The sequence below is a fragment of the Lepisma saccharinum genome, chromosome 13, assembly GCF_977018435.1.
Source record: "Lepisma saccharinum chromosome 13, izLepSacc3.1, whole genome shotgun sequence".
Classification (NCBI taxonomy): domain Eukaryota; kingdom Metazoa; phylum Arthropoda; class Insecta; order Zygentoma; family Lepismatidae; genus Lepisma; species Lepisma saccharinum.
The window spans coordinates 77,425,823-77,453,537 of NC_139241.1; the positions used below are offsets into that span (position 1 = coordinate 77,425,823).

Consider the following 27,715-nt stretch of genomic DNA (forward strand, 5'->3'; position numbering starts at 1 on the left):
CGTGTAGGTTTCCTATTTTCGGTCAAGTTGCAGTAGGGAACTTAGCAGTTTTTTATGTTATGAAGCAGATTGTTGTAGAATATTTTGCATGGTCTTTGCGATATTGAGTGGGTGCTGTAATGGTAGTAAGTGTCTTTCCTTTTTGTGTTGATGTTCTTGTGTAGGTTTCCTATTTTCGGTCAAGTTGCAGTACTTAGAATAATCGCTATTGTCTTATTGTTCTACGAAGCTCCTTTGAATAATCATTTGCATGTGACCCTATACTCCACGCTGTACTTTGTTCTGGGAGCTATCTTTTGAAGCCTTAGCATTCTGCTAGTACAGGATTATTATCGTAGAGGTAAATTAGTTCGTGAAAATATGTATTTTTCTGATTAACTATAGTCGCTTAGTTGTTCTAGCAGGTATAAGTAGTTACTGCTGATGTTGTTAATTTTCTATTCGCAGGGGCTATGTATGATGTAGCGTATTTGTGTTGGCTGTCCCTTTTATTCCTATGTTGTTGAGTTTCTCCATAAGCATGTCCTGTTTTACTCTATTCTATGCCTTGTTGCTGCTAGATATCTGAGGTATGTTGCTGGTTCATATCTGAGTTAGCTTGTTTGACTATCTATTATTTTTGCTATGGCTGGGGGTATTGATGTCCCTTTCTGAATTCCATGTTGGTTTATGTTTATCCTTGTTGCTGCTTGTTATCTGAGTTAGGTTGTTTGACTTCAGGACTATCCTTTTTTAACTTTATTGTTGATTGCTGTTTTGTTTATTTCCTTATTTGTTTTTATTTGTTTACTGAATCTATTTGTTTTGTGTCTTGTAATATTATTTACTATAGTAACAAAATTATTTTCCTTCCATTCTACATTTATTATTCTGAGCAACAGATCTTCTCCTCCTTTCACATATATTTGATTATTTCTGGTGAAAAAGTACAATTTTTTCAAAGTGAATGTTTTAAAAGTACAATTTTTCAAAGTGAATGTTTTAAAAGTACAATTTTTCAAAGTGAATGTTTTAAAAGTACAATTTTTACAAAGTTAATGTTTTAAAAATACTATTCTTTCAAAGTTAATAATTTAAAAGTACAATTCTTCTGCTCTTTGAACTTTTGTACAATTTTGTTATTGTTGTTAAAATAAATATGTTAGTTGATATAAAATTACAGTAAATTTTCATGAATTTATATATTAAATTTCAAAATAGTGTTACTTGCTAAAGATAGCGGACAAAATAAATTAAACTTTGACAAATACTGAACAAAAAATATACAAGTATGTTGATAAATATCAATTTTTAAAAATAATTTTGTTACTATAGTAAATAATATTACAAGACACAAAACAAATAGATTCAGTAAACAAATAAAAACAAATAAGGAAATAAACAAAACAGCAATCAACAATAAAGTTAAAAAAGGATAGTCCTGAAGTCAAACAACCTAACTCAGATAACAAGCAGCAACAAGGATAAACAGAAACAAACATGGAATTCAGAAAGGGACATCAATACCCCCAGCCATAGCAAAAATAATAGATAGTCAAACAAGCTAACTCAGATATGAACCAGCAACATACCTCAGATATCTAGCAGCAACAAGGCATAGAATAGAGTAAAACAGGACATGCTTATGGAGAAACTCAACAACATAGGAATAAAAGGGACAGCCAACACAAATACGCTACATCATACATAGCCCCTGCGAATAGAAAATTAACAACATCAGCAGTAACTACTTATACCTGCTAGAACAACTAAGCGACTATAGTTAATCAGAAAAATACATATTTTCACGAACTAATTTACCTCTACGATAATAATCCTGTACTAGCAGAATGCTAAGGCTTCAAAAGATAGCTCCCAGAACAAAGTACAGCGTGGAGTATAGGGTCACATGCAAATGATTATTCAAAGGAGCTTCGTAGAACAATAAGACAATAGCGATTATTCTAAGTACTGCAACTTGACCGAAAATAGGAAACCTACACAAGAACATCAACACAAAAAGGAAAGACACTTACTACCATTACAGCACCCACTCAATATCGCAAAGACCATGCAAAATATTCTACAACAATCTGCTTCATAACATAAAAAACTGCTAAGTTCCCTACTGCAACTTGACCGAAAATAGGAAACCTACACGAGAACATCAACACAAGAAGGAAAGATACTTACTACCGTTACAGCAGCCACTCAATATCACAAAAGACCATGCAAAATATTCTACAACAATCTGCTTCATAACATAAAAAACTGCTAAGTTCCCAAAAAGTATCCAATCAATGAAAGAAAACTGGTTGAAAAGGGAGAACACTCTACAGTCACGCAGAATTATAGGAAAATAACAGCAAAACTTAGAAGCATACACACTCAATAATGCTCAATATGCATACACTTCACATGCAATCCCCTGCAAAAGGCACATAGCAGACTCTCATCTGAACTTGGACACCAAAAACACCACTTTGGGATTACTAATACTCATAAATACTACATTGCCTGTCCTTGTTTGAATAGCGTGGATGCAAACTTCATAGCAAAATATTGAAAAACGTCAGATGTATGTTCGTATAAGTGTGTAAATGTGTGTGTGTGTGTGTGTGTGTGTGTGTGTGTATAAAAGAGAATATATGTGCATTTACCAGAGTGTGGTCTTACATAAATTGATAAAAAGAGCAATATAGAAGTTGATAGAATAGGAAATAGTAAAAAATAAGGTTTTTAACATGCCAAAGTAATTACTTTAGTTTGTTAATTATAAGAAACATAAGTTAATTACAAGAAATATAAATGAAATGCGCTAAATAAGTACAATTGTTTGGTTTGAAGGTAGTGAATATATCGAATTTGTGCAAAAGTTTGCATTATAACCAGTGAATTAAACAACGTTTGCGTTAGAATAGCACAAAATAGCATACTTATTAGATTAATAACAAACTTTCTGATGCCGTAAAGTATTGACTAGGGCTGAATGATTCAATTACTGTAAAATATTAGTCTCAGATTGAAGTAAATAAAGTGTAAACAATACCATTTGTTTGTAAAATAGGGTTGTTAATTCCTCTGATAGCAGAAATATCAACTTGTACACATTAATTTGAGAGTTTTAGCAATATTTGTCCTGAAATGGATATAAGTGTAACGTGCCAAATACAAAATATTTAAGAAACAGTACAGTATAACATCAATTTTGAAAGCTAACAGTACTCTAGTGTTTCTACATAGGCGTCTGTAGTGGTAAAATACATCCAGTCCTTAAGATTTTTGGCCATCCATTCATCCTCAGCGTCACGATTAGTCACAAAAGCAAAAGAAGCGAAATCTTGTGGTTGTTATAATTTCTACTTTTCATGCAATCACCTACACTATAGTACTAAGTTTAGTGAATTTTGGCGTCTTCCTGATTGGTCTGTTAAAGTTAGTAATCAATAAAAATATGCTTACATAGAAAAAATCCTGAAATAGTTGGATTTTCAAAAGTATGTACAATCAGTGTTCTTGCTACATTTAGCACCTAATAAAGTATAAATTGAAGTCTAGTTAGTGTTGGGCTGTAAAATATTTTGGTACCTGTAGTTACTTGAAATAGCAAATATTGGCTGAGTAACTGGTAAAGCACTCAAAAAATCAACTTCGTTTCCTCGTAGTACTCCCTGAAAGTGCTTCTTGCACGCTAATAAGGCTCTGGCGTGTGTTCCTATGCCTCCTACTAGCCTCTGTAAAATTCATATTGACCAGTGCTTAACCATTCAACATGCTGTAGAGCCTAAGCTTTAAGCTTCAGTCAGTGGAATTTAGTTCTCAGGGACATATAGTGATTGTAGAATAAAAATTAGAAGCCTCAAATAATACAGCATAACAGATACAAATAATCCCTGGTGTTAATCAAACACTCAAAAAGTCAATAGTACTTGAAACGTGCCCCGAATAAAAGACTATAAGGGTAAATAGCATGGTAAGAAAAGTTTGGCCTGTGGACTTAAAAGCCACGTTGTCATCTGCTAACATCGACTTGTCCTGTGATTTGTCATTATATTGTTAAATTGTTATATTTAAGGGATGAAAGAAACAATATTAATAAACATGCAGTTATAGTACTCTTGGTAAAGGGGTTACAGTGCCTAGAGACGTAATAATTTTAGTTACAGTAAAAGTTTGGCCTCTTATAAGTGCAAAAAAAAGTACAAATATTAAACATTTCATACAGTTTATCTAGTAAGCAAAAGCAAAAATACAATAACTGCGCAACATACTTAAAAATTAAGCAAGCCGTGATATTCTAGTGGCCCATAATAAGTCTAAAATATACTCGAAAATACTCTGACATAAGGTTGACGGTTATCTGAGATCGAAATTTTCAAGCTTTCTCTCATGCATGAAGTGGCTCTAGGAATCACTAAGCCTCAATAAAAATGGAAACATGCAGAAAAAGCCCTTGGAGAGTTGTGGTGATCACATCATATGAAAAACATGCAAGAACAAGAATATATGGAACCCTACTCATATATTTAGAAAACTTTACCTACCCTAACAGTAAGAAAATACCTAGGAAACTCTAAAATAAGCAAACTTTCCTACGAACCAAACCAAAAATAGCGTAGTGGAAGTCAATAAACCCTAACAACAACAACAAGATTCAACAACTACATCAAAACAAAAACAACAACAACAATAATAATAATACTAATAATAATAGTAATAATAAAGTTTGTGGGTACAGTTTTACTTAAAAGTACTTCTTCCTTAGTGATTAGAGAAATTCTTTAAATAAAGAACAAAACTGAAAGTTAAGAATTAAAAAATATAAGATACAAAAGGCAATAAATAGAAAAATTAATAAAAGAAGTTGAAAAAATTATCTTTGCAAGTCAAAATTGCAATAAACACTCCTGCCAGAATAGATGAAATTGTGATATTAGAGTAAAAAATGGAAATAAACTTTTAAAATAGCAAGTTAAAAGTTGAAAAATGTCTTTGTGAGTCCAAAATTTAATAAAAAATGTTGCCTGAATAGAAGAAATTGTGATATTAGAGTAAAAAATGGAAATAAACTTTTAAAATAACAAGTTAAAAGTTGAAAAATGTCTTTGTGAGTCCAAAATTTAATAAAAAATGTTGTCTGAATAGAAGAAATTGTGATATTAGAGTAAAAAAATAAACGTAAATTTCAGCTAAAGTTGAAGAAACACAGTTTGTGTGTCTAAATTGCCATGCGAACTCTTGCTTGAATCGTTCAAATAGAGTTTTCTGAGTAAAAATACACAAAAAATGCGAAATATTGTCCCTAACAGTAAAAACATCTGGTCAATTTTACGTGAATCCTGATGTTTATAAGGCAATAATCAAATGGTCCGTGGTTCGCAACCCCGAAATAAGGGCAAATAGTGGATCGCATCCACTTTAACCTGTAGATACAGGAACTGAATGTTCCTAGTTCAGTCAAATTTGTTACGCCTTAGGTTAAATAATCTTTGCAATGTTACAAAAGGCGGAAGAAAAAAGAACGCGTAGATTACTTCCACCAAATAGAATTGGAACCTCAAAGAAAATCAATACCCGCGTGTAAAAGAATTGGCGGGACCAGGCTTCCATTCAACTCCTGAAAAAGACCGATGAGGCCCGTAACAATAGAGGCGATTCTCCCCTCGTGCATCCATGATCGCACGCTGAATGGGGTGGCGAAGAATGCAAACTCATAGCAGGTTCTTGCGGAACAGGTTAATATTAATAACATGGATTCTGCCTGCATACTTCGTTTTCATATAGGCTACAATTTCTTCGCCTTTAAAGCAAACATGTGTTATAATATCTTCTTCCTCCGATCGAACGCGTCGACACCGGTTGAATACGGGTAAATCCGGATCCTTAATTATAGCTAATATGACTCACCACCGACGCTAAAATGGCTGGACGTGACGCCTTAGAATAGGCCGAAAATGTCTTTTGTACATTAATGGAAAAACCATTAATTCCAAGTTCCCACGTCTGTATAAAGCACCCATGACTCATATCCGGCAGAAACGCATATATAGGGTTAGCTTAGGCCGAAAACGGAATACATAATAGTATCTTTTGTGCACTAATGGAAAACCATTAATTTCAAACTCACACGTGTGCATGAGTCATCGATGACTCATCTCCTCCTCCACCCCCGACACGTGCCGACACGTGGCGGTTGATTAAATAACAATAGCGTCACCCCTCGAAAATGAATAAAAAAGCCATTAATGTCAATTAAAGGGTCTATTGTTTGGTCTAAAGTATTTTCCCATCTACTAACATCAATAACTTTAAGGCATGTGACACGCAAAAAAGTCCATACTTGATGTTGCTAGTGATCCCGTTATTAACGTAAACACTCTTTTGGAACGCGCTGCATATTGTCGTTGTTTAGAAAGAACATATGGAATTTCAGTATGGCAAAAAGTGGTTTGGATAAATAGTGTTTGTATAGAAAAGAATAAATAAATATAAAAGATCATGCACAGTAAATTGTTATGGGAAAACTGCAAAAGTAAGAAATAAATAGCAATTGCAAATAATAATAATAAGTGGATGCAAATTTCCAAGATCACCAATGCTCACCAATGGAAGCACTACCTTTATAGAGCAAATTTACAGTGCCTTTCACGGCCGAGGTGGCCGTGGACCGGCGGCTTGCGTGTCGGGAAGTAAGAGCGCGTCTGCCGGCATTTAGACCCACAGCTGTACGATGACCTTGACATTGGACGCGTTAGTGCTTCAGTATCCAGATAGCTGGTGTCCAGTTTGCATGTGTTTGTGAAGTGTTAAGGTGTTTACAAGTGTTTTAGATTGTTTTGTTTTAGTTTACGTATTACTGGTGCTTTTCTGCTGTCTAATAATGCTACGTACAATTTAAAACTATGCATTTTTATGTACGACTCTTACGTCACTACGAATTCTTGTAGGGACGTCAGAAGGCGTTTTGCAGCAGAATTCCCAAATGTTCCTGTCCCACACAGAGGCAATGTTTCAGAATGTATAAGCAATTTTAGGGAAACAGGGTCTGTTCTTGATAAGAAGCGAAGGGTGACACGGGGTGTGCTTACTGGGGAGAAACTAGACGACGTTGGAGCACGATTGGAACATACTCCTCAGAAATCCCTTCGGCGTCTTGCACAAGAACCAGACATTTTCATGACGTCTGCGCGGCGAGCTACCAAGCTTTTAAACCTGAAGCCATACATTAGAAGAACTGAAAGAAAATATCAGGAGAGATATTGAAGCAATTTTAGAAGAGGAACTGATACGTGTTAGTGAAAATTTCCTAAAAAGATGCAGTAAATGTGTAGATGTAGAAAGGCATCATTTCTAACACCTCTTTTAACAAGATACGGACTCATTTTAATTGTAACTGTGAATGTAATTGTACGAGCGGTTCCAGTTACGCGGATGTTGCATCCAGTTTGCAGGCAGACGCGCTCTCACTTCCCGGCGCGCTAGCCGCCGATCCACGGGCGACTTGATCGTGAAAGGCACTGTATAATATGCACAGTGAGTATCAGTGCTGAACAGAGTGGATGTCAACATCTCTTCGGAGACACAATTCGCCTATTGTCTACTTTCAGTACCACAACACTGCCACCTTGCGGTCAAATTAGGTAACGCAGCTTTCACCAGGCGTCCAGAACGCATCTTTGTGGGGATGGGACACCTGCCCATCCATTCGAGCTGTAAATCAAGCGTTCGCCGACAGGAAACTGGAATGATTTATACACCGCGATTGACGGAGGCTCGGCGGTTAATCAAACGGCCGTTGTAAACCAGTGGAACAAGGTCTGCAGTTCCGCACACAATTCCATTTTTTCCGATCCCTTATCGGGAAGACTCGTCGTGAGATGAACCGACTTTCTACAGACTCTTCTGCTCAGACCGGCGGAATCAATCTGAGGCAGTGTTGCCACCTCTACAGAAATAAAGTGCTGTATTTATGACAGGGACGCAGCTAAGCTTCACCGTCATTCATATGGCCGTATAACATTATAGAAATTCACCACGGATCATAGGCGTGCGCAGCCCCTCTTGATTACGGGAGGCAAAAGCCATGATGAAAGTTCCATGGGAGAAAGAAATATCTGATTTCATCTCACTGTTTTATTGATGGGTACGAAACAGAGGCCTATATAGTGTGCTTGGACTTGTCGAAAATCACTACATTAGCAAACTTCCGCGGCACTAAAGTTCTTCTTTCCTCCTCTATTGGGTTCAGAGACGATTTTACGTATCAACATATTTCGTACAGCAGATTCAAAACAACACAAAATTTATTAATTTCCAACAGTAACGGCTATTAGGGGGGCAGTTCCCTCCCTCTTTTTGTCCCCGCACTATGGTATGTTAGTGCTAAGCCTTGTCTACGAAGAAAAAGTAGACTGTCCTTCCCCACTTTTGTCACCCAATCGCTGCGACTGATTTCCAATGTATGGGCAATTTATTCTCTAAACACACAGATGTAACACAAGCTTAACGAATAAAGGGGGTAGGAGTGCAAACCTTTCTGAGTGGTGCTAAACAGAGTTACGGAAGGGTGCAGCGAGAGGATTTCGCTTCAGCGCCAAATAGTTCGTACGGACGACGCTAGATAGCGTAGGGAATTGAGAGCTTCTTCGCTCGAGCGAATAACGCTCGAACGGCAAAAGCAGACGGCGTACACTCAAAGCCCAATGCTACACGTATGACCGTAATTTGTGTGTGGTAGTGGGCCCTCAAATATGAATCGTGAGGTGATGAACGCAGTGAAATTGAAACTTAAGTGAACATAGTCACTATCTCCATGTTAAAATGTAGTTTAGTCAATCTTACCAATACATAGCAATATATGAAAATGAATAGATGATTTTGGGCTGAAACTGCCAGGAAGGATATTTTACATACATGTGTCTACGATTAATGTCACATTAAAATGATATTCAATTGTTTACACTCGAGGGTGGGATACTCAAACGAGTACTGCAGACCGTTGCACTGGACTGGATAAGATCTCCAAGGATAAAATAATATTACTAGACTATAATAAGTATTACTGATTGCACTATTATCAAAAACATTATTAATGCTATTACCATTTCGTCAATTTTTATAAGAAGATGCGTTCGGTTTGCACATTAAACGTTATTTTTCTTATTTTATGTCACTTTTTCTGCCTCTTTAAGCAACTGCGACGATGACGACGGATGATGATGATTTCTGTTACTTTCTAATGAGGATGAGTGTTGATCAGATGAAACTGATGAATGGACTTGAACTTCTGTGACGAAATCGACCTCTTAATGCGTTTTTTTTTTTTTTTTTTTCAAACGGCTTAGCAGCAGTTTCCCGTGTCATTCTCTTGCATATCCTTTCATATCAAATCATGTCTGTTGACAAAATTTCGACCTGCTAGTGTTGCCAGCTACGGATAAATGTCCCAAAAATGGCACTTTTTCACTCAACCCACAAAATCGCCAGTCATAAATCCATCAAATGCTGCACATGATCAATATTGGTCGCAAATGACAGATTTACATGGCATCAGTCATCAGGGGTCTAATTATGGCCCTTTGATAACTTCTTACATAGTTTTCTCACTGAAAAGTGAATTTCTGGAAAAAAATAATTAATGCTGCCAATTTATTCAATTTTCTGTATGGAGTAAAGTGATAATGTTAAGCATTATAAAATATCTCAATAGATGAGGCTTCATAATGCACAAAACTAGGTGTAAATATCTCTTACGGTTTTCATGATATAAATTTTCAAAGTTTGTGTTGCGCGACTTTTGAAACACATTGTACATAATTATCTACTTCCTCATTTGAGGACAGACAAACACAAGTTTGAATATCTCCAAATGAGAAAATAAATTCAAATTAGACACCATACCATAATTTCAAAACTGGTTCTTCTATATGGTAGAGTAAGTTGGACTCTTCGTCAACATGATAAGACTGGAATAAATTGTTCACAAATGAGATTTTTTTGCGGTCTTTATATGGAATAACCTTACGACACAACATTAGAAAGAAAGACATTTGAAATAAATGGAAGCATGGTGGTAGAAATTCAACACATAGTCGTTTACCTTGAAAATTATTGAATGACAGACCATAGGGAACGATAAATTTAATCACCGATGGAGGGACCAACATTTTTGTGGTCGCAGAACGGGCTTTCGTTGCCTGCAAGAAAAAGAAGAAGGTTATTTTACGTCACTTTTTTGTTCCTTTGGCCTAATCGCAACGATGAAATTAATAAAGGGGACATTCACAAGGAACACCCATGCCCAGGCCGGGATTCGAACCCGGGACCCCTGGCGTCGTAGCGTGAAGCTAAGAGGGCCACTCTGCCAAGCCGGGCGGTACACTGGCTAACAATTTTCGGAGCAAAATAATGTAGGAACACCCAAGGTCAAGTTTGGAGTCGAACTCGGGAACTTCGGCATCCGTCGCGAGGGAACCACTAGAATTTCTTGGCCCACTGAGGCTGCGACAGCCCAATTATAGAATATAACTTTGAGTTGGAAACGCTGGTGGCTTGTCCGCTAATGAAAGACGAGCTACAACCGTTTCGGGAGTCCGATCCAGTCACGACCGGAGCTGGAGAAAGTTGGACTGGAGGGAATCAAAAGGTGGGAATTTGCTTTTCAGACATGCGATGGGGCTCCCCGACAAGCGTCTTCTTCTTCGCAGAGAACAGCCCGGTCTGTCAGCCTGGGACACGCCCAATTTGGTCTCCACACACACAAGAATATAAGGAGCGTATATTCTAGGATAGCTAGGATAGGCTATCTGCGAAGCGTGAAGTCTAGAGAATAAAATACGGGAGAAGGATCGATCAGAAGTTGTAAATAATATTATTCATATCAGTGATATGATGATGCTGATTTCTTATGAGTTGGCAACCTGATTTTTTGAGAGTTGGCAACCTGATTTCTTACGAGTTGGCAACCTGATTTCCTATGAGTTGGCAATCTGATGTCCTATGACTTGGCAACCTGATTTCTTATGAGTTGGCAACCTGATTACTTGAGAGTTGGTAACCTGATTTCTTGAGAGTTGGCAACCTGATTTCCTATGACTTGGCAACCTGATTTCTTATGAGTTGGCAACCTGATGTCCTATGACTTGGCAACCTGATTTCTTATGAATTGGCAACCTGATTTCTTATGAGTTGGCAACCTGATTTCTTATGAGTTGGCAACCTGATTTCTTGAGAGTTGGCAACCTGATTTCTTGAGATTTGGCAACCTGATTTCTTGAGATTTGGAAACCTGATTTCTTGAGAGTTGGCAACCTTATTTCATATGACTTGGCAACATGATTTCTTATAAGTTGGCAACCTGATTTCTTATGAGTTTGCAACCTGACTTCTTGAGAGTTGGCAACCTGATTTCCTATGAGTTGGCAACCTGATTTCTTGAGAGTTGGCAACCTGATTTCCTATGAGTTGGCAACCTGGTTTCCTATGAGTTGGCAACCTGGTTTCCTATGAGTTGGCAACCTGATTTCTTGAGAGTTGGCAACCTGGTTTCCTATGAGTTGGCAACCTGGTTTCCTATGAGTTGGCAACCTGGTTTCCTATGAGTTGGCAACCTGATTTCTTGAGAGTTGGCAACATGGTTTCTTATGAGTTGGCAACCTGATTTCTTTTGGAGTTGGTATTGTTTTTCCTATTCATAGCCTAGGACCACGTGATATTGTGAGATACCCAGATCTTGGAGTCAGTATACGCCACTGAAGAATATATATAAGGACTCAACCGATAACGATACTCTTACCGATTCTCGCCGATACCGATGCTTGAAAATTGCGACGATACTGAATAATATTAGTGGTCGAATTCCACTCCAATTCAAAGCATCAATTTACCACAGTTTTGCTTTAAGGTGAGATGTGACAATTTCGCACGAGGCATGCATTTATTTAAATATCGTCGGAATGGTTACTGCTACTACAGAAAATCCACGCATAATTTGAGAGAATGAATTTCTCCCCATGTTGCAAGTGGAAGCGGTTTTTAAAGTTGATTATTAAGCTAAATAACGTGTTTGAAAAATATTATGAATTAGTATTTACAGAATCCCATGTATTCCTTATGGAGAGACAACTTCAAATCCAAGTTGCGGCTAAAAAAATGGGAGTTTAGACTCTTTCTAGCGAAAATGTCATCTTCAGTGGATCCTCTATCCGATCATATGTTTTCTTCCGCCATCGGAAGTTTGATATCACCCAAAAAACGAATAAAATAATTCTCCCATAAGAGTAATGCTTTTCTCTTTGCCTCCTACGACCATCCTGACAGTGTTGCCAAACCTGGTGCGCATAAAGGAGCTAAATCTCACCTTAAATTGAGCTAAAAAGTTGACTTTGAAGGAGCTATATTTACGAAGGCTGGATAAAGTGCCTCCCATGCTAATTTTAGTTGTAAAGGGGGCGCTGCTATTACCGGTAACTTTAAAGTCAATCTATTCTTAGTTTTCACCGCGTAGTTCTGACGGCATCACCCATCTCAATAATCCACCGATGGTTGTATTAAATCGAAAATAAGGGATTCCCGGATAACAATATTGTCATCTTCACCTCAGCCAAGGCGCTATATAAAAGTAGCTGGGGAGGTAAGTTTGGGGGGGGGGGGGGGGGTAGGGCGACGGAGTCAGGTGCAAAATGTATACTCATGGCAAAAGTTGGTCTATGTGGGCTGGGGCTAGTGATGGCATCATAGTGGGGCAGGGGGCAGGGGGCGGGTGCCACAGTTCACAGCCAAAACGAGTGCACGAGAGAGCCAGATCTGGCCCCAAAAGAGATAAGTTGGCAACACTGATCCCCAGCTGCCTCAGAGAGACGGACCTAGGGGAAATTGTCCCTCTCCCCCTTAAAATATATATTTTTAAAAATTACATCAGAATAGAAGAATACATGTTACGTAATCATAGAATACAGGTTTTTTTCTTCATAATATTAGTATCATGGGAACTTAGGATTTTACACACTTCCAGGATAGTTCGACTTTGCGTGAGTGTTGACGGATTGATTCGGTATATTTTACTTCGCCCCTCTGCCACTTTTGGCTAATCGCGAAGATAAGAATGAGTGATGATATGATGAGATTCATGAAGGAACGCTCACAAGGAGCATCCATGCCCAAGCCGGGATTCGAACACGTGATCCCTGTCGTGGCGCGTTGTGATAACCACGAAAGAAAATAGGAGAATTTTAGAGGAAAGAAAATGAAGAGAAGACGAGGAAAGAGAGAGCAGTACAGAAAGAGAAAAGTGAAGAAGGAAATGCAAAAAAACAGAAATGCAGAAAGAGAATAGAAGAAGATTAAGACAAGGAGAGAAAGGGAACAAGAAATAAGTACATGAACAGAAAAGAGAGAAATGATAAAGGGCAGAAGAAGAGCGGAATGGAGGAAGAAAGATGGACAGAAAGAGTAGAGAAAAAAGAGAAAGAGGAGATAAGAAGAAGAGAGTTGAAAGCTTTTCTGCCACTCATCGAAACGATGAGGATAAAATTGATGAAGGGACACACAAAGAACACCCATGATAAGGTAGGGATTCGAACCCGGGACCCCTGGCGTCCAGACTTAACCCAGGAAATGGGTGTCATTATTGTTTTCATAAACTTTTCTCGCATAATATCTAAGAAAGTAAAAGTTATAATATACAAAAGAGTAATTTTGCCTGTAGTATTATACGGATGTATACTTGAAAATAAAATCCTTAAAAATAAAGTTTTGGACCTACAAGGGATGAGGAAACAGGTGAGTAGAGAAGGTTGCATAATTTAGAACTGCACAATCAGATATTATTAGAATAATTAAATCAAGAAGACTTAGATGATCAGGCCATGTGGCACGAATGGAAGATCAAAGAAGACTTTACAGGATTCTTGTTGGGAAACCTGATGGTAAGAGACCTGTAGGAAGGCCAAGACGAAGATGGAGGGATAACGTTGAGATGGACCTAAAGGAAATCGGTAAGGATGGAAAAGATTGGAATGATCTTGCACAGGATAGGGACAGATGGAAGGCTTGTGTTGCTGCAGCCATAAACCTTCGGGTTTGAGAAGGCTAGAGAGTAAGTAAGTTAGGTCTTCACAGCAGGCACCTGGCCTGAAGAAGAGAACACAGGACAAGAAGGAAATAAAGAGGATACACATATTTCCGGTTCCTCGGCGCGTCCCGCAAAAGAGGTCCAGGAATCCAGCCCGCATTCCTACAGAGAGAAGAGGCTATTCCGCGTGATAGCTATGCTCACGAAGCCGCTCTGACGTCACCCGTGCGATTTTTGCCGACTCGGTGAAAGCGCCGAGCGCTCATTTGCAATCATGCGATCTTCTTCCACCTGCGGGACGCTAAGCGGGGGCTACGTGACATGTGCTGCATGCGGATCTATATCATCTTTTTTTTGGGTGTCTCGCTAAAATATTCTGCCACGTTTTCAGGACATTAAGCGCTTGCTTTCTAAGATCTTACGAAACTCTGTGAACTTTTCTATGACGTTATATTTCGCACCACAAGACCAGCTTTAGACGAAAGCATTTTTCCTGCCCCTTTTCTTAACATCTCTGCTACCAACAATTTGTACGTTGCAAAGTGAATAAATCGTGTAGCATTTTCATGCGATAGCATATTCCAACAGAATCGGTCCTAATTTCCTTAGCATTTCACGTAGCATTACCGATAAGAAGCGACCTCTAGTTAACGAATGCAGATGAAAATGAGGGCCGAGTGAGATGTAAACAATGCATCATTTCAATTTTTTTAAAGCCGATGACTAGGGACGTCAAGTTCTCGTTTTATTTTCCCCTAAATTTCGATGTTACTTTTTACTGCAATTCTGTGTTATTTTTACATGCATTTTCACTATACCTGCTATGCTTAATATTTTCACATTCTTTAGTTATGGGAAATTGAGACAAATTTTAGTTTTAAAGACAAGAAAAATATATTTAAGGCTTACCTTTGAGAGGAATGACCAAATTTCTTCCATTTGGAAAAGTATTTCATCTCATCAGAAAGTAAATACGAGGGCTGGGGAGTAAGTCATGGCAACCCAGTAATAATTCGACAATCGAAGGATGTATTAAGAATTTGTTATATACAACTGAAAGAGTATCCATTATGGATATTTTGTTGGTAGGAATCATGAAAGAAAACTCAAGCAACTCTGTGACATACACATGTATTCATGCACATGTTACAAAAACTTGTCTGATTATGACAAACCTTCGAAATAATCTCTCTCATTGTCCACAGCACGCTGCCATCCATGTGGAAGACGTCGAATACCATCGGAAGCATCATCCTCTTCACCATGCCTGAAGTTTATGTAATCTACGACGTGCCGTTAGGGAGAAGCGTCACGATCTACTGCATAATGCAATCATATGGACAATGCTATGGACAATGCGGGAGATTATTTCGAAGGTTTGTCATAATCAGACAAGTTTTTGTAACATGTGCATGAATACATGTGTATGTCACAGAGTTGCTTGGGTTTTATTTCATGATTCCTACCAACAAAATATCCATAATGGATACTCTTTCAGTTGTATATAACAAATTCTTAATACATCCTTCGATTGTCGAATTATTACTGGGTTGCCATGACTTACTCCCCAACCCTCGTATGTAATGTTTATTGAATGATATCACCCAAATCTTTGAACAAAGTCATATACAACACATTTCCCTAACAATGCCAAAAAAACTGCGACCTCAAAATACCCTTAAAGCCCACCCCTGCAACACAACGATGAAACTTCCCTCCTTGGGGGACATCCCCAGCGAATTCTATTTCAGGTCTGCGGTCAACTGCAATGAAGCGCGACAGTCTTTTCTGAATCGAACTTCCACCAGCTAGACTTGAAACGAGAGATCTAATAGCACTTCAGGTAGTTCTTTATCGACAGAAGAATTGTTACCCCCAGTTTGTATGGCATATTTCGCGGAGTTTTTCGCGTTGAAGTGCAACATTCGGTGTTATTCTGAAGAAAAAAAAATGGCAAAATTCGCGTTATTTCGCGATTCCGAAACATCGAAAACTTTCCTCCTTATACTAACCAAATACCTAGGTACATTTTAAACGCTTTAAACTTCACGTCCCAACCGCTAACTATTCAACCGAGAGGAATAACGTTTTCCACAAAAGCTGTTGAGTATAAATCAATGGCGCTGCTTAAATACATACTTTATAGCGCATACAGTACACGCATGGAAGAACAAATTAGTTGTTTCAATTGCAAACACCGGGCATGGCTCATCGACACAAATATCTCAATATATAGATGAGATTGATGGTTAATTAACATTGCAAAGAAAAATGTGTAGTGTTTCAGTTTGTTTACACGATATTTTGTCAACATGGGCGTCGCCAGAAATTTTTGCAGGGGGAAGGGGTCGGGAAATGATAAAATTTGAATAGTAAAAAAATAATAAGTAGTTATCATTACCATGCTTATAAATATTATTATACAATAATAAATTTTATAAGCTAACAATAAATTTTATTTGAAATAATAATAATAATTACTATTATTATTGTGTAAATGGGGAGACTCGATCCACCATTATTTGTTTTGCATTTTATGCAGTTAGTATCTGAAATGCATTTTGACATTAACTTCTGCACGTCTCGTTCAAGAAAAGGATTTAAATGTTAGGGGAATTGTTTTTTATAAAGTTTGTTGTGTGACCTCTCACAAACAACTGTAATTATTAGAATTTTTAAAACTGCGAAACCATTTGTACTTTGAATGAAATGGTAGAATATAACCTAATGTTTTCGATCCAATGCATTTTTACTTTTATTATATTCTGTTCGAATACTAACTAACTATATGGACTTTATTTCTGTTCTTAACAATAAGGGTAACAAACTTTCGGCTTTCTTGTATGTTTAATTGAACGATATCAATTTCCAGGGGGGTCCGTCGACACGTTCGACCCCCCTCCCGACGCCCATGCTTGTCAATTAAATAACCATTTCTTGTTTGAAATTACATCTCTTCCTCTTTAAATTTATCAGCTATTCTATGAAAACCGCTTATATATTACACCTACAGGGCAAAAGGCAGCTTATCCGCTACTGACTCATCGTACACACATGAAGAAGTATGAAAAATGTAAGACTGCAATACTTTTATACTACCAATTCAGCTGATCATTGTCCGATTGAGAAAGGGGAAACAGCATAAAATTATAAAAATAAAATTAAAAATAGTTATTACAAACTCCGGACTATAACCTCCGCGGCGGAGTGGTTATCACACCGTGCTAGTACGCCAGGAGTCTCAGGTTCGTATCACGGACTGGGCATGGATGTATCCATTCATCAGTTTCACCATGCTATCACTCATCCGCATATTTGCCAAAAGTGGAAGAAAAGCGAAGTAAAAGAAACCAAACAATAAATCAAAAAGTCTGGACGGGACAGTGTAAGACTTACCAAAGTGCCAACAATCAGCCGCTTCAGACCAGAACATCGTAGCGTCAAATCAGTCCGAAGAATCACTCAAAAAGTCACCAGTTTCCAATAATTCACTATAAAAACTCCCCACACATAACTTGGTCAATGTTAAAACTCCTCAACCATTCACAACACCCCTTGCATATCATCACTCTGTCCTGTTTTCTGATTATGTTCCCATTTCTTGCTCTTGTGCGTAGGTTTTTCTGCGGTGTAAGTCTTCAGATGTAAACACCACGTGGTTCCCTTGGTGTCTGTAGAATCACCCTCTAGATCACGACGTGGTTCGAGAATACACAGAACGTACGATGCTAAGTGGTGAACGTGATGTTTCGCGCGATACGTTCAAATGGTGTAAAAGAAACACTTCATTGTGTGTTGGAAGAAAAGTGCGTCGTGACTCTCAAATATTTGCAAAGGTTTGCTTTTTTGGGACGTTCTTAGTTTTAGCTGGTCGCTACAAGTGAGACACGTTAGTCACTTATCCGTTCACAATATTTTGGCTCTTTGAATGTCACAGGCAGACCATTCATATAATGTTCGCAATATGTTAGCTCTTTGAATTCACAGGCAGACCCTTCATATACTGTTCGCAATATTTTATCTCTTTGAATGTCACTGGCAAACGATTGAATGCACTCTTCACAATATTTGAGGTCTAAATGTCACAGATAGACCGTTGGGTACACTGTTCGCAATATTTGAGCTCTTTGAATGTCACAGGCAGACCATTCATACACTGTTCGCAATATTTGAGCTATTTGAATGTCACACGCAGACCATTCATACACTGTTCACTATATTTGAGTTCTTTGAGGGCGACACTTAGACGATTGTTGCACTGTTTACAAAATGTGAGCTCTGGAAATGTCACAGTGTGTGGATTATATGCACAGTTCACAGTAACTTCAGCTCCCTGCATAAATTGTGTAAATTAAGCGGAATCGTGTCAATATTTGTGTCAAAGTCACAGAAATGAATACACAATTCGCCACATCTGTATGAATATCACCACATTTGACTGGATATAGCGATCATGAGGACCTATTACAATATTCTCACTGAAAATCACAAACAATTCACAAAATCTGAAGCTTCAGCTTGTCACTGTAATATAACTGTCTGCAACATCTAAACGTTCTGAAGGTTTCTGTAATAGTGCTAGCCGCAATATCTGAAGGTTTTGAATGTCACTGTAATATCACTGTTCCCAACATATGAACTTTCTTAATGTGACTGTCACTGTCCGTAATATCTGAACGTTCTCAGTGTTACTGTAAAGGCACTGTCAGGAATATCTGAAGGTCACTGTAATAGCACTGTCTACAACATCGGAACCTTCTGAATATCACTGTAATAGCTCTGTCCGCAAGTTCTGAACGTTATGAATGTCACTGTAAAAGCACTGTCCGTAATATATGACAGTTCTGAATGTCACTGTAACAGAACTGTCTGCAATATCAGATCCTTGGTACAACTTCTGAATGACACTGTGAGGAGACGATCCATGATATCGAAGCTAATAGCACTGTAATAGCTGTCACCGTAATAGCACTGTCTCCAATATCTGAGCCTTATGGATATCACTGCAAGGGCACCGTGTACAATTTCCGAACCATCTAAAATCACTCTCCAAGCTAAGAACATGTCCATATACTATTTACATCTTGAACGTCCTCTTACACCATTCACAAGTCCATGGTTCACAGGGAACCACACACACAATCTGACCAGCACCACTTTCCACATCGCAAAGTAGCGGCTACTGGGCGCTATCTTAAAAGTCTATCAACCTTGAAAATCACGGACCGAAAGCCGGCGTACCAGCATCGACAGGCAGCACGTGAAACTCCGTGGACGTAATGTGCACGAATCCAAGCGCAATATTCCTTCCCCAAAAATCCTTCTCACTCCACCTACTTCCACTCCCCCCTCCTCCTCATCGTCTGAGTCTCGTCCCAAACTGGACACCCGAAGAAAACCCCCAGCCTCACCACTTCTTCGCTCATTACCCACTTTCGGTGGTTCACTGACCTCATTCTCCCGCCATCGAATTTCGGTCGCCGTGTGTTTTGAAAGGAAATAATAACGAAAAAAAAAGAAAGACTACAAAAAGAAGGGGAGGAGATAGATACTACGGCTTCATTGATGAGAGAGAGGGGAACGGGGGGTATTGAGCACGGATTGGGCGAGACGAGGAGTAGATTCGCCTCGAGGCTATGAAATTTGTTATGTATGTGTTCTTGGCGAGAGCTCTCTGGTGGCTAACACCGGATGTAACAAAGCTTGGCACATGTGCGGTGAGTCTCCCGGATCGTGTCTAAAGGTTTAGCAATCGTATGATTCAGTTCGGTGTTTTTTTCTTTTTAACTTGACGCTCACGTTGGGGCATGAGAAAGAGGAGTAAATAGCTGGCGTTTCACCAACGGCTTCAGTCACTGACCTGCGTTTTTGCAATGATATTCGAAGCAGCATTTCGTTTTGTTGGTCCCTCAACCGACAGACCTTATCTTGTTAACAAGCAGAAGGTTTGGCAAAACTGAGAAAATGTACGATCTGACGAAAGATTCCTTGCACACATTCATTCTTTCTTTCATTTTGGACCTAACAGCTTTTTTGTCCATGATTTTGCCTTTGCACACATATCTTGAATGTTGCGTCAGCCTAATCTCTTGCTGATCCAAGACGGATGTATGCAGGAGAGTTAATCACAGACAGCGGATGTCCATTGGTGGACGGGCTGACGTCAGTTATTAACGATATTTCCATTTCCACCTTGAATGCGAGTCTTTGTCGGCGATATGTTAATAGTTTAATGGGGCTCTTGCTGTGATTGAAGGAAGAGGATAATTTATATCGTAGTAAAGTATATTTGAAATTGCTGAACTCTGTATTGGCAGCATAATTTGTTCGCTTGCTGCCTTCATCGGACAAACGAATCGACCAATCGAAATATTTTATGTTAATAAGTTGGCACTTGATATCCATACCTTGAAATGATGTAAATTGTGGATAATCGATTCTTTCGACTTTCATAGTACGTATATGAAAGAGGGACGAAACAAAATATTGATGAATAAATTCTCTCAGGCTATCGACCAGGTCAATTCTGGAACAGTTTCCAAGCTTTCGAGAGCTAACGCCACTCTCATCTTCAGGGTAGAAAGCTTCAAGATTCACTTCAAACAAAATATTATCTTAACTAATATTTGGAAGCTACTAAATTCTAAGGTTATGATCCGTAGCCGTTTTGATTTACGTCGCTTTTTCTGCCACCTTTGTGTAACTGCGACGATGAGAATGAATTGTGAGATGAAAATGTTAAAAGGATAATAACACACACACACACACACACACACACACACATACACATGGCCTAGACACAACCCAATCTCCACAGAGGATTATATTGGCCACATCTAAGCTAAGACTCGTCGCAGTCGTACAAAAAAATCAAAAGTGCTCCTTTCCAACGACAACCTTTCCGATATTCTCGCAAGGTCCTCCTGGCGAATTCGACCTGCAATTACTCGAACAACGGGGGGTCGTAACTGTCAGGTTGGATGCCGAGTTCCCCTCAATCACATCGGCGGCACATGCTCCGAACTGGTCCTCTAGGGCCTCTACTCCAAAAGTGTTAGCGATTTGCATACTGCAGCCTGTTTGCCACTCGCCGCACCGACGCTTCAATGAGCAGGAAAGTTGTTTACCGGCATCCGAGAGCAGGAGATTAGCATAAATCAACAACGATGAAGTTGCCATGCAATCGTGCAGTGCATTGTGGGAGGACATTTACAAATTGTTCTCATCACCTTTGAGGAGGGGGGTATTGGGATTTTGGCAACGTTTATGGATTATTCGTGACGGATGATAAAAAAAAAATAGTGGCAGGTAATTAGAGTTAATTTTCTGCAGTAACCTCATTAGAGTTGTAAAGTATAACAAAGACGGTCATAAGTTTGTCTCTTAGTGATAGCGGACAAAGAAGCCTGCAAATATGAGAAAGAGAATCAAGACAAATACTTGCTCCTGTTCGTGAAAGCTAGGTTTGAGGAGTTAAGACAAATAGACCTGCAAAAAAATGTACAAACAACCAGACATTATTATGGAAATGAAGAAAAGAAGACATCGATGAAGACTGAAGAGAATGGGTAGCAGATGAGAGAAACGAGAAGCAAGGAAGACTTTGACGGTTGGGACAATTTGCAAGAAGGCCGAAGAGAATGGATAACAGAGGAGGGAAACGAAAAGCAAGGAAGACTTGGATGGTTGGAACAATGTAGAAGAAGGCCGTAGAAAATAAATATCTGAAGAGAGAGACGAAAAGTAAGAAATACTGATGAGTGGAATACAATCATGAGACAGCCATGGTTCTTTAAGGACTGTAGCACGAGGGAGTAAAGTAACAAGTTACACACTATCCAATTGTACCTGCTAATTATATGTTTTACGAGGTCTTAAGGGGGTTCTAAAGCCATGCTAAATCATAGACCCAAATTTCTAAGGGTAACCGTACAACTAATATAGATTCGGTAAGGAAGAAATTTTCTGATATAAAAGATTGTTTTATTCACTAGAACATGTGAACCTTATAATTTTGTTACGATTGAAGGGATTTAAGTAAATAACAGAAAATATAAGGTCTCCGTCATGTTCAAACTGCTGCGTACAGATGGCGCTGAAGTGGTAGTTTTGTTAATACCCGTGCATTTTCTTTCTTTTCTGACTAGTATGGAAGATTTCGTGGTGAAACAAAGATCACATGTTCTTCCCGCAAGCATCTTAAATACTATGTGAAAAAATAAAAACATTTCGTACCTTCAGAGAGTAGTGCTTATCATTAAAACTTTTGAAGTGGCGTTTCGTCGCAATATACTCCGTGGTGCAGATTTAGCATACACTGTTGCCAATATTTCATTCCGTGTTGTCTAACGATATGATCAATGCAAGTTCTTAAAAGAGTGAAAATCAAACCAAGCTACCAGAGGATATCGAATTCCGTACAGATACGAGAACAAGGGAACAAATATTCCACGGAGGATGTTAAAAATCTGAACAAGCTCGAAGGTAAGTCTTAATATTTAATTGCTTGTTGCTTAATATTATCCATCAAAGGCAAAATGTTTGAAATATAGGCAAAATGTATAATTTATTTACATGTTGAAGAAATATCTTCTGTTGTAATATCGGTGAGAATATCGCTTGACACTGCATGACTTTTTTATCTTCCAAACGAAGTTGATAATTCTTTGTAAATGTAAAATCAGAATAGAATGTTATATATACGTTAGGCATAATCCTAATAACTACCGTTTTGATATCATTACTATAGCATAAAATATACGTAGCTTAATATAGATTATATCTGATATCATTAAATCAATATTGCATAAAATGCTCTATTTTCATTCCTGTAAGTTAATTTTCAAACCTACTAAACTCGTGCTATTTACATGTACAACATCGGAATGTTTATTACAGATCAGTAGTTTGTTTGAATGTTTTTTACCTTGCCCTTGTACGTGGTTGAAACGAGTACTTGTTGACCTATTTTCTACAAGAGTTTGTCTCTTTATATTTTTGAAGCAGCTCGCAAATATTCATATGTATTAAGTAGGTCAGGCTAAGTTAGGTTTGATTCGAATAGATGTAATGTAAGATCCCTGAATGTTGCAAGTTTCGGACACAGTTCTGTTATCTTCCTTTACAGAAACACGTCAGAAAACCGGTTTTGTAAACTGTATGAAGCTCTTCTGTTTTCTTGTCCTTTTATAAATTAGGACGGCTCATAATAAGAGTGCATTTCGTCCAATAACTTGATGCTGTATATATTTAAAGTGTAAACACCCTAACAGTTATGAGACTAAAATCTTACCGTCTATCGAACACAAGTCTGTATGTTTACTGAGAATTTCAAAATTAGTACCGGTATAGATAAATGTTCCCATACTTGCAAGTACAAGGGCAATAATTTAATTTGGAATGACAGAGCTTCATAGAAATCATAACTTGTCCTGATTATGCTACGTATATTTGGTTCAATATCAGATTGGATTTCAGTAGCCGTTTGTACTAAATAGTTTACTTCAAATACCAGTGAGTTTGAAGCTTGACTAGTTTTTCTCTCAGACCTATGACTGATTGATTTTACATGGATGCCTATTATTAACATTCCATGCAGATAAAAGTTTTTTTAAGCTTTTTTGCTTCTTGGCTGGTCTACTATAATAATTCAAATACAAATATAGTAGGAACTGAATTTCCATTTCATAATGTATTTCTGTTATTTTGCCTCCAACTTCTGCTCCTTGGAACAATGATGATGAATAATGATTTGATAAAATGGATGATTTGAACAAAGATAATGATTAAATACATACATGAAACCAGGATTCGAACCTGGAGGAACTTCACTCCATATAGCGTTGCAATCATCACTCTACTATGAAAATATTTCTAACAATTATTTTGCCAATTTCTGTTTTAGGCTAATCATATTTAACATTCATTATAAAGTTAGATCATTGAAGTGAGCTCATATCGTGAACCAAACTGCCCTTTAATAACAGGACGATATCGTTAAGCATTATAGTGCCAATTGGATCCATTATTTTCAAATCCATTTACTCAACATCTGTAAGTTCCATTATTAACTCAACTTGTCTAAGGTTGTAACAATGTAATATCAATATTTTTTAAACATGTTTTATAAGTTCATAGTCTCATATACGATGTTAAAACTATTTTTATTTGTTCCTTTTGCAGATGAGCACTTGAGAAACTAATCGAAGTGTCTTCTACCACTAGTAAAGAGCACTATTGAAATTTGTACAAAAGGACAATAGGTTGGACCGACAATGGCAGTTGCGTACCGTGGCAGTTGGTGTATAACCTTCTACGGAATATACTGTAAATCAACAAACTGGACTGTTTGAACTTTACATGGAAGAGTACATACATTTTTGCTTGCTAGCGTAGACACTTGATTGAATGGTGATGATTTACTAGAAATCAAGAGTCCAAAATATGCTCAAGAAATTATGTTTCAAGCCTTAATAATATCTGATGGCAAGTGGTCATCAATTGTAAATTGTATATTAGGGGAAACAGGAGAATAAAAACAGTGCCAGGGGTGTGACTTACTTGTCTTGTCTGTCCAGCATTGGTACGCATTCATTGATATTCTTGCAAGTTTAAATTTTTAGAGGTATTTTAAAAAATCCTAAGGAAATAAATTTCTTCCTGAATACGATGATGATTTGCAAAAAGCATATCTCTCAGAGAGTGGCGGCAATTAGGGGGAGGGGCAGATGGCCCCTACTTTTACCCCAATACTATACAAAACCTCATCTACCAATGGAAATTAAAGTGTCCCTGCCCTCTCCCAGTTTTGGAACCCAATCGCCAACACTGCTTGCTCTCAGAGAACGCAATAATGTTTTGCAGGGTACGATAAAGAAAAATAATAAATATGCATTGAAACAACAACGTAAATATGATTTTATATATCCCGAAAATCTAGTTTTAGTAGTCCCTGTAAACAATTATTTTGTAAGCTATTGAACTTCTATTCTAATGGTATTTATTACTGTATTGTATCTTCCCTCGAAATACGTTTTTTAAATCATCTTTATACACAGAAAGGCTAATTGGGACTGGACCTACAGTTTAAAGTGGGATCCAAACCACTATATCCAGTCACCGGCAATAAAAATGGACACATATATTCTGAAATACCTGCATCCCTGCAATGCGTTATGTGTGTTGCCTAACTCAACGGCAGTGACAGAACTTGCCATTGAAAATTTGCTATTACAATTCACTCATCGCCGTAGATTTAGACAACACACAAGACGCACTGCAGAGAAGGGAGACTTTCAAGATCTAGTTGTCCCATTTTTATTTGACGATCATTGAACACTCACCGTCTATCGACCCTGGGACTCCTGTATTGCAAGGCGATTACGTTACTACTTTGCCAAGGTGGAGGCTTAACTTCCCTCGCAATTCATACTAATATGTTGCTGAACTCGATGATATATCAGCAGTGTTTGAATAGTTACTCTTTAAAAGTAACTCCGAGTTAATCACTTGAGAAAGTAATTCGCATATAATTACTGTTATTACTGTTCTTGAGAAAGTACTTGACATAGTTATTATTACACTTACTTTACTCTAGATTTGTTTCATCTTAAATGCTAAGCATTAAGTTTCATGAAATTATAACTTATTTCTTACATTTCATGTGCAAACATTGACGCAATAAAATTCACAGTAAACTTCTGTTACAAAGCAATGACGATTAACATTTCATTTCATTTTGTTGAGCAAACCAAATATTTTTTAGAATTTTTGTTGAACTATAAAATTACTGTCCATGAGGATTGTTGGAGATTATGTATGTAGTCTTATATGGTAAGTGTTCTAATACAAATAAACTTGGGATACATCCTGGCTCTTGACGAAAAAAATACAAAATTGTCCTCATGGTCTCGAGATTTTAATAATCATCAATTGATTGATTGATTTGCTTTATTTTACTTCACTTTTTGTGTGTCACTTTTGGCTAGTTTACGGTGATGGAGATGAGTGTATATAATGAAATTGATGAATGGACACTCACGAACATCCATGCCCAGGCCAGGATTCGAACCCGGGACCCCTGGCGTCGTAACGCGATGTGCTAACCACTCTTTTTTTTTTTTTTTTTTTTTTAAAAAAAAGGAAATACCCCCTACACGGAGGTATCCCCCACCATTCACTCATTTTCTCACTTTTACACTTTTTCAATTCTTACATTTTTCTTTGTTTCTTATCAACTGGACGAACACAAATACCCATGCCTTACCCGGGACTCGAACCCAGAACCCCTGGCGTTATAGCGCACTCTGCTAACCACTTCGCCACGGAGGTCGAAAAAACCACTCCGCCACGGGGGACGGCTTTAATAATCGTCAATTTACCCATTCTTTGAGAACATTTGGTTCAAGTTAATATTTCTTTCCATGCAGTAAAGTAATTGTACAACTTACTAGTTAGGTAGAAAAATAACTGAGTTACAATTACTGTTACTTGAAAATGTTACTGATACTTCCAAAGATTCTACATCAGCTGCAGAACTGAAAACCAGAATAGACCAAATCCGTAAAGAACTATGAAACAGGACATTGTGTGGTGACATGACATGCAAATAAATTAGATGCGCTACAAAACTGTATTTAATATTGAACTATTATAAAAATAAGAAATATGTATTCTATTGTGTATCCAGGATTCTTCTGACATTTTTCTTTGAAAATCGCGATATTAAAACTCAGTAAAAATAAGGGTGCAGAATTACATGTTTATTCACTTGAAGGATAAAAGATTGAGGATCGTTAGAGAGCGCTAATATTTATAAATATTTACAAGATGTTCACTGAAATTCTGCTAACGTCACCGATAAAAGATATAAATATGTTCAAGTACTGTCATATAAAGTGAATTCTACAGTCAATGCAGCATTCGCTTCAAATGTAAATGCAAAATGTTTTCAATTATTTCAATTACTCTTTTTACTTTATGCATTTCGTGTTTGAATTAACTACAGCTATCTTTGTATGTTCTCTTCTGCTTTCGAAATATTAAAAGAAATACATAATACAAGGGATTTTATATTACTATTACGACTATTACTATCTTGCATTGCTGATAAATTGTTGTATTTTTTTTCAATAAGAACATACAACTAAAATCTCTTGATAAACAATTACGTTGCTCCACATCTACTTAGATTTTTCAATAAAATCTGCTAACCAACGTGACGTCATATCTCATCAAGGAGTACCCTAATCGACCAACCTGTACGTATCTACCTTGATTAGGCGGAGATCTGGCAACATGGCCCTCGGTTGCCATGGCAAACGGTGCTGCCATCTGTTATCGAAAAATTACCACAAAATTGCCTTTAGTACGGCCTTAATCCATGGAAAAAGTTGGCTTCGATAAATTCTGAAACTCTATTTCAGTGGATTTTAAGCAGTACACCAACACCATAGTTCCAAAACAAGATAACAAATTTCGTATCGTATATTGCATATCGTACATGAGTAGATCAACTTAGAAAATATGCACAAGACCTAAAATAAGGCCAAAAATTAAATGAGATCTGGGAAGAATGAAAGCAAAGAAGTGGGATAGAAAAGCGTTGAACAGGGCAAGACTCCAAAAATTTCTAGCATAACAGAGACATAATTAGTGAACCCAGCA

The 27,715-nt window shown here is 37.7% G+C and overlaps 1 protein-coding gene across 2 annotated transcripts in view; it reads right to left on the minus strand.

Annotated features, from left to right (window-relative positions):
- Positions 1–27,715, minus strand: part of LOC145997440 (uncharacterized) — a 697,926-nt gene that overhangs the window by 486,922 nt on the left and 183,289 nt on the right. Inside the window, exon 1 of one of the 2 annotated variants that reach the window (XM_083134481.1) lies at positions 17,447–17,895. The exons of the other annotated variant lie outside the window; for it this stretch is intronic. Within the exon in view, the coding sequence (XP_082990607.1) occupies positions 17,447–17,483 (37 nt within the window). The 5' untranslated portion in view covers positions 17,484–17,895. Of the gene's footprint in view, positions 1–17,446; positions 17,896–27,715 lie in introns of those variants that run through there. 2 annotated transcript variants of the gene reach the window in all.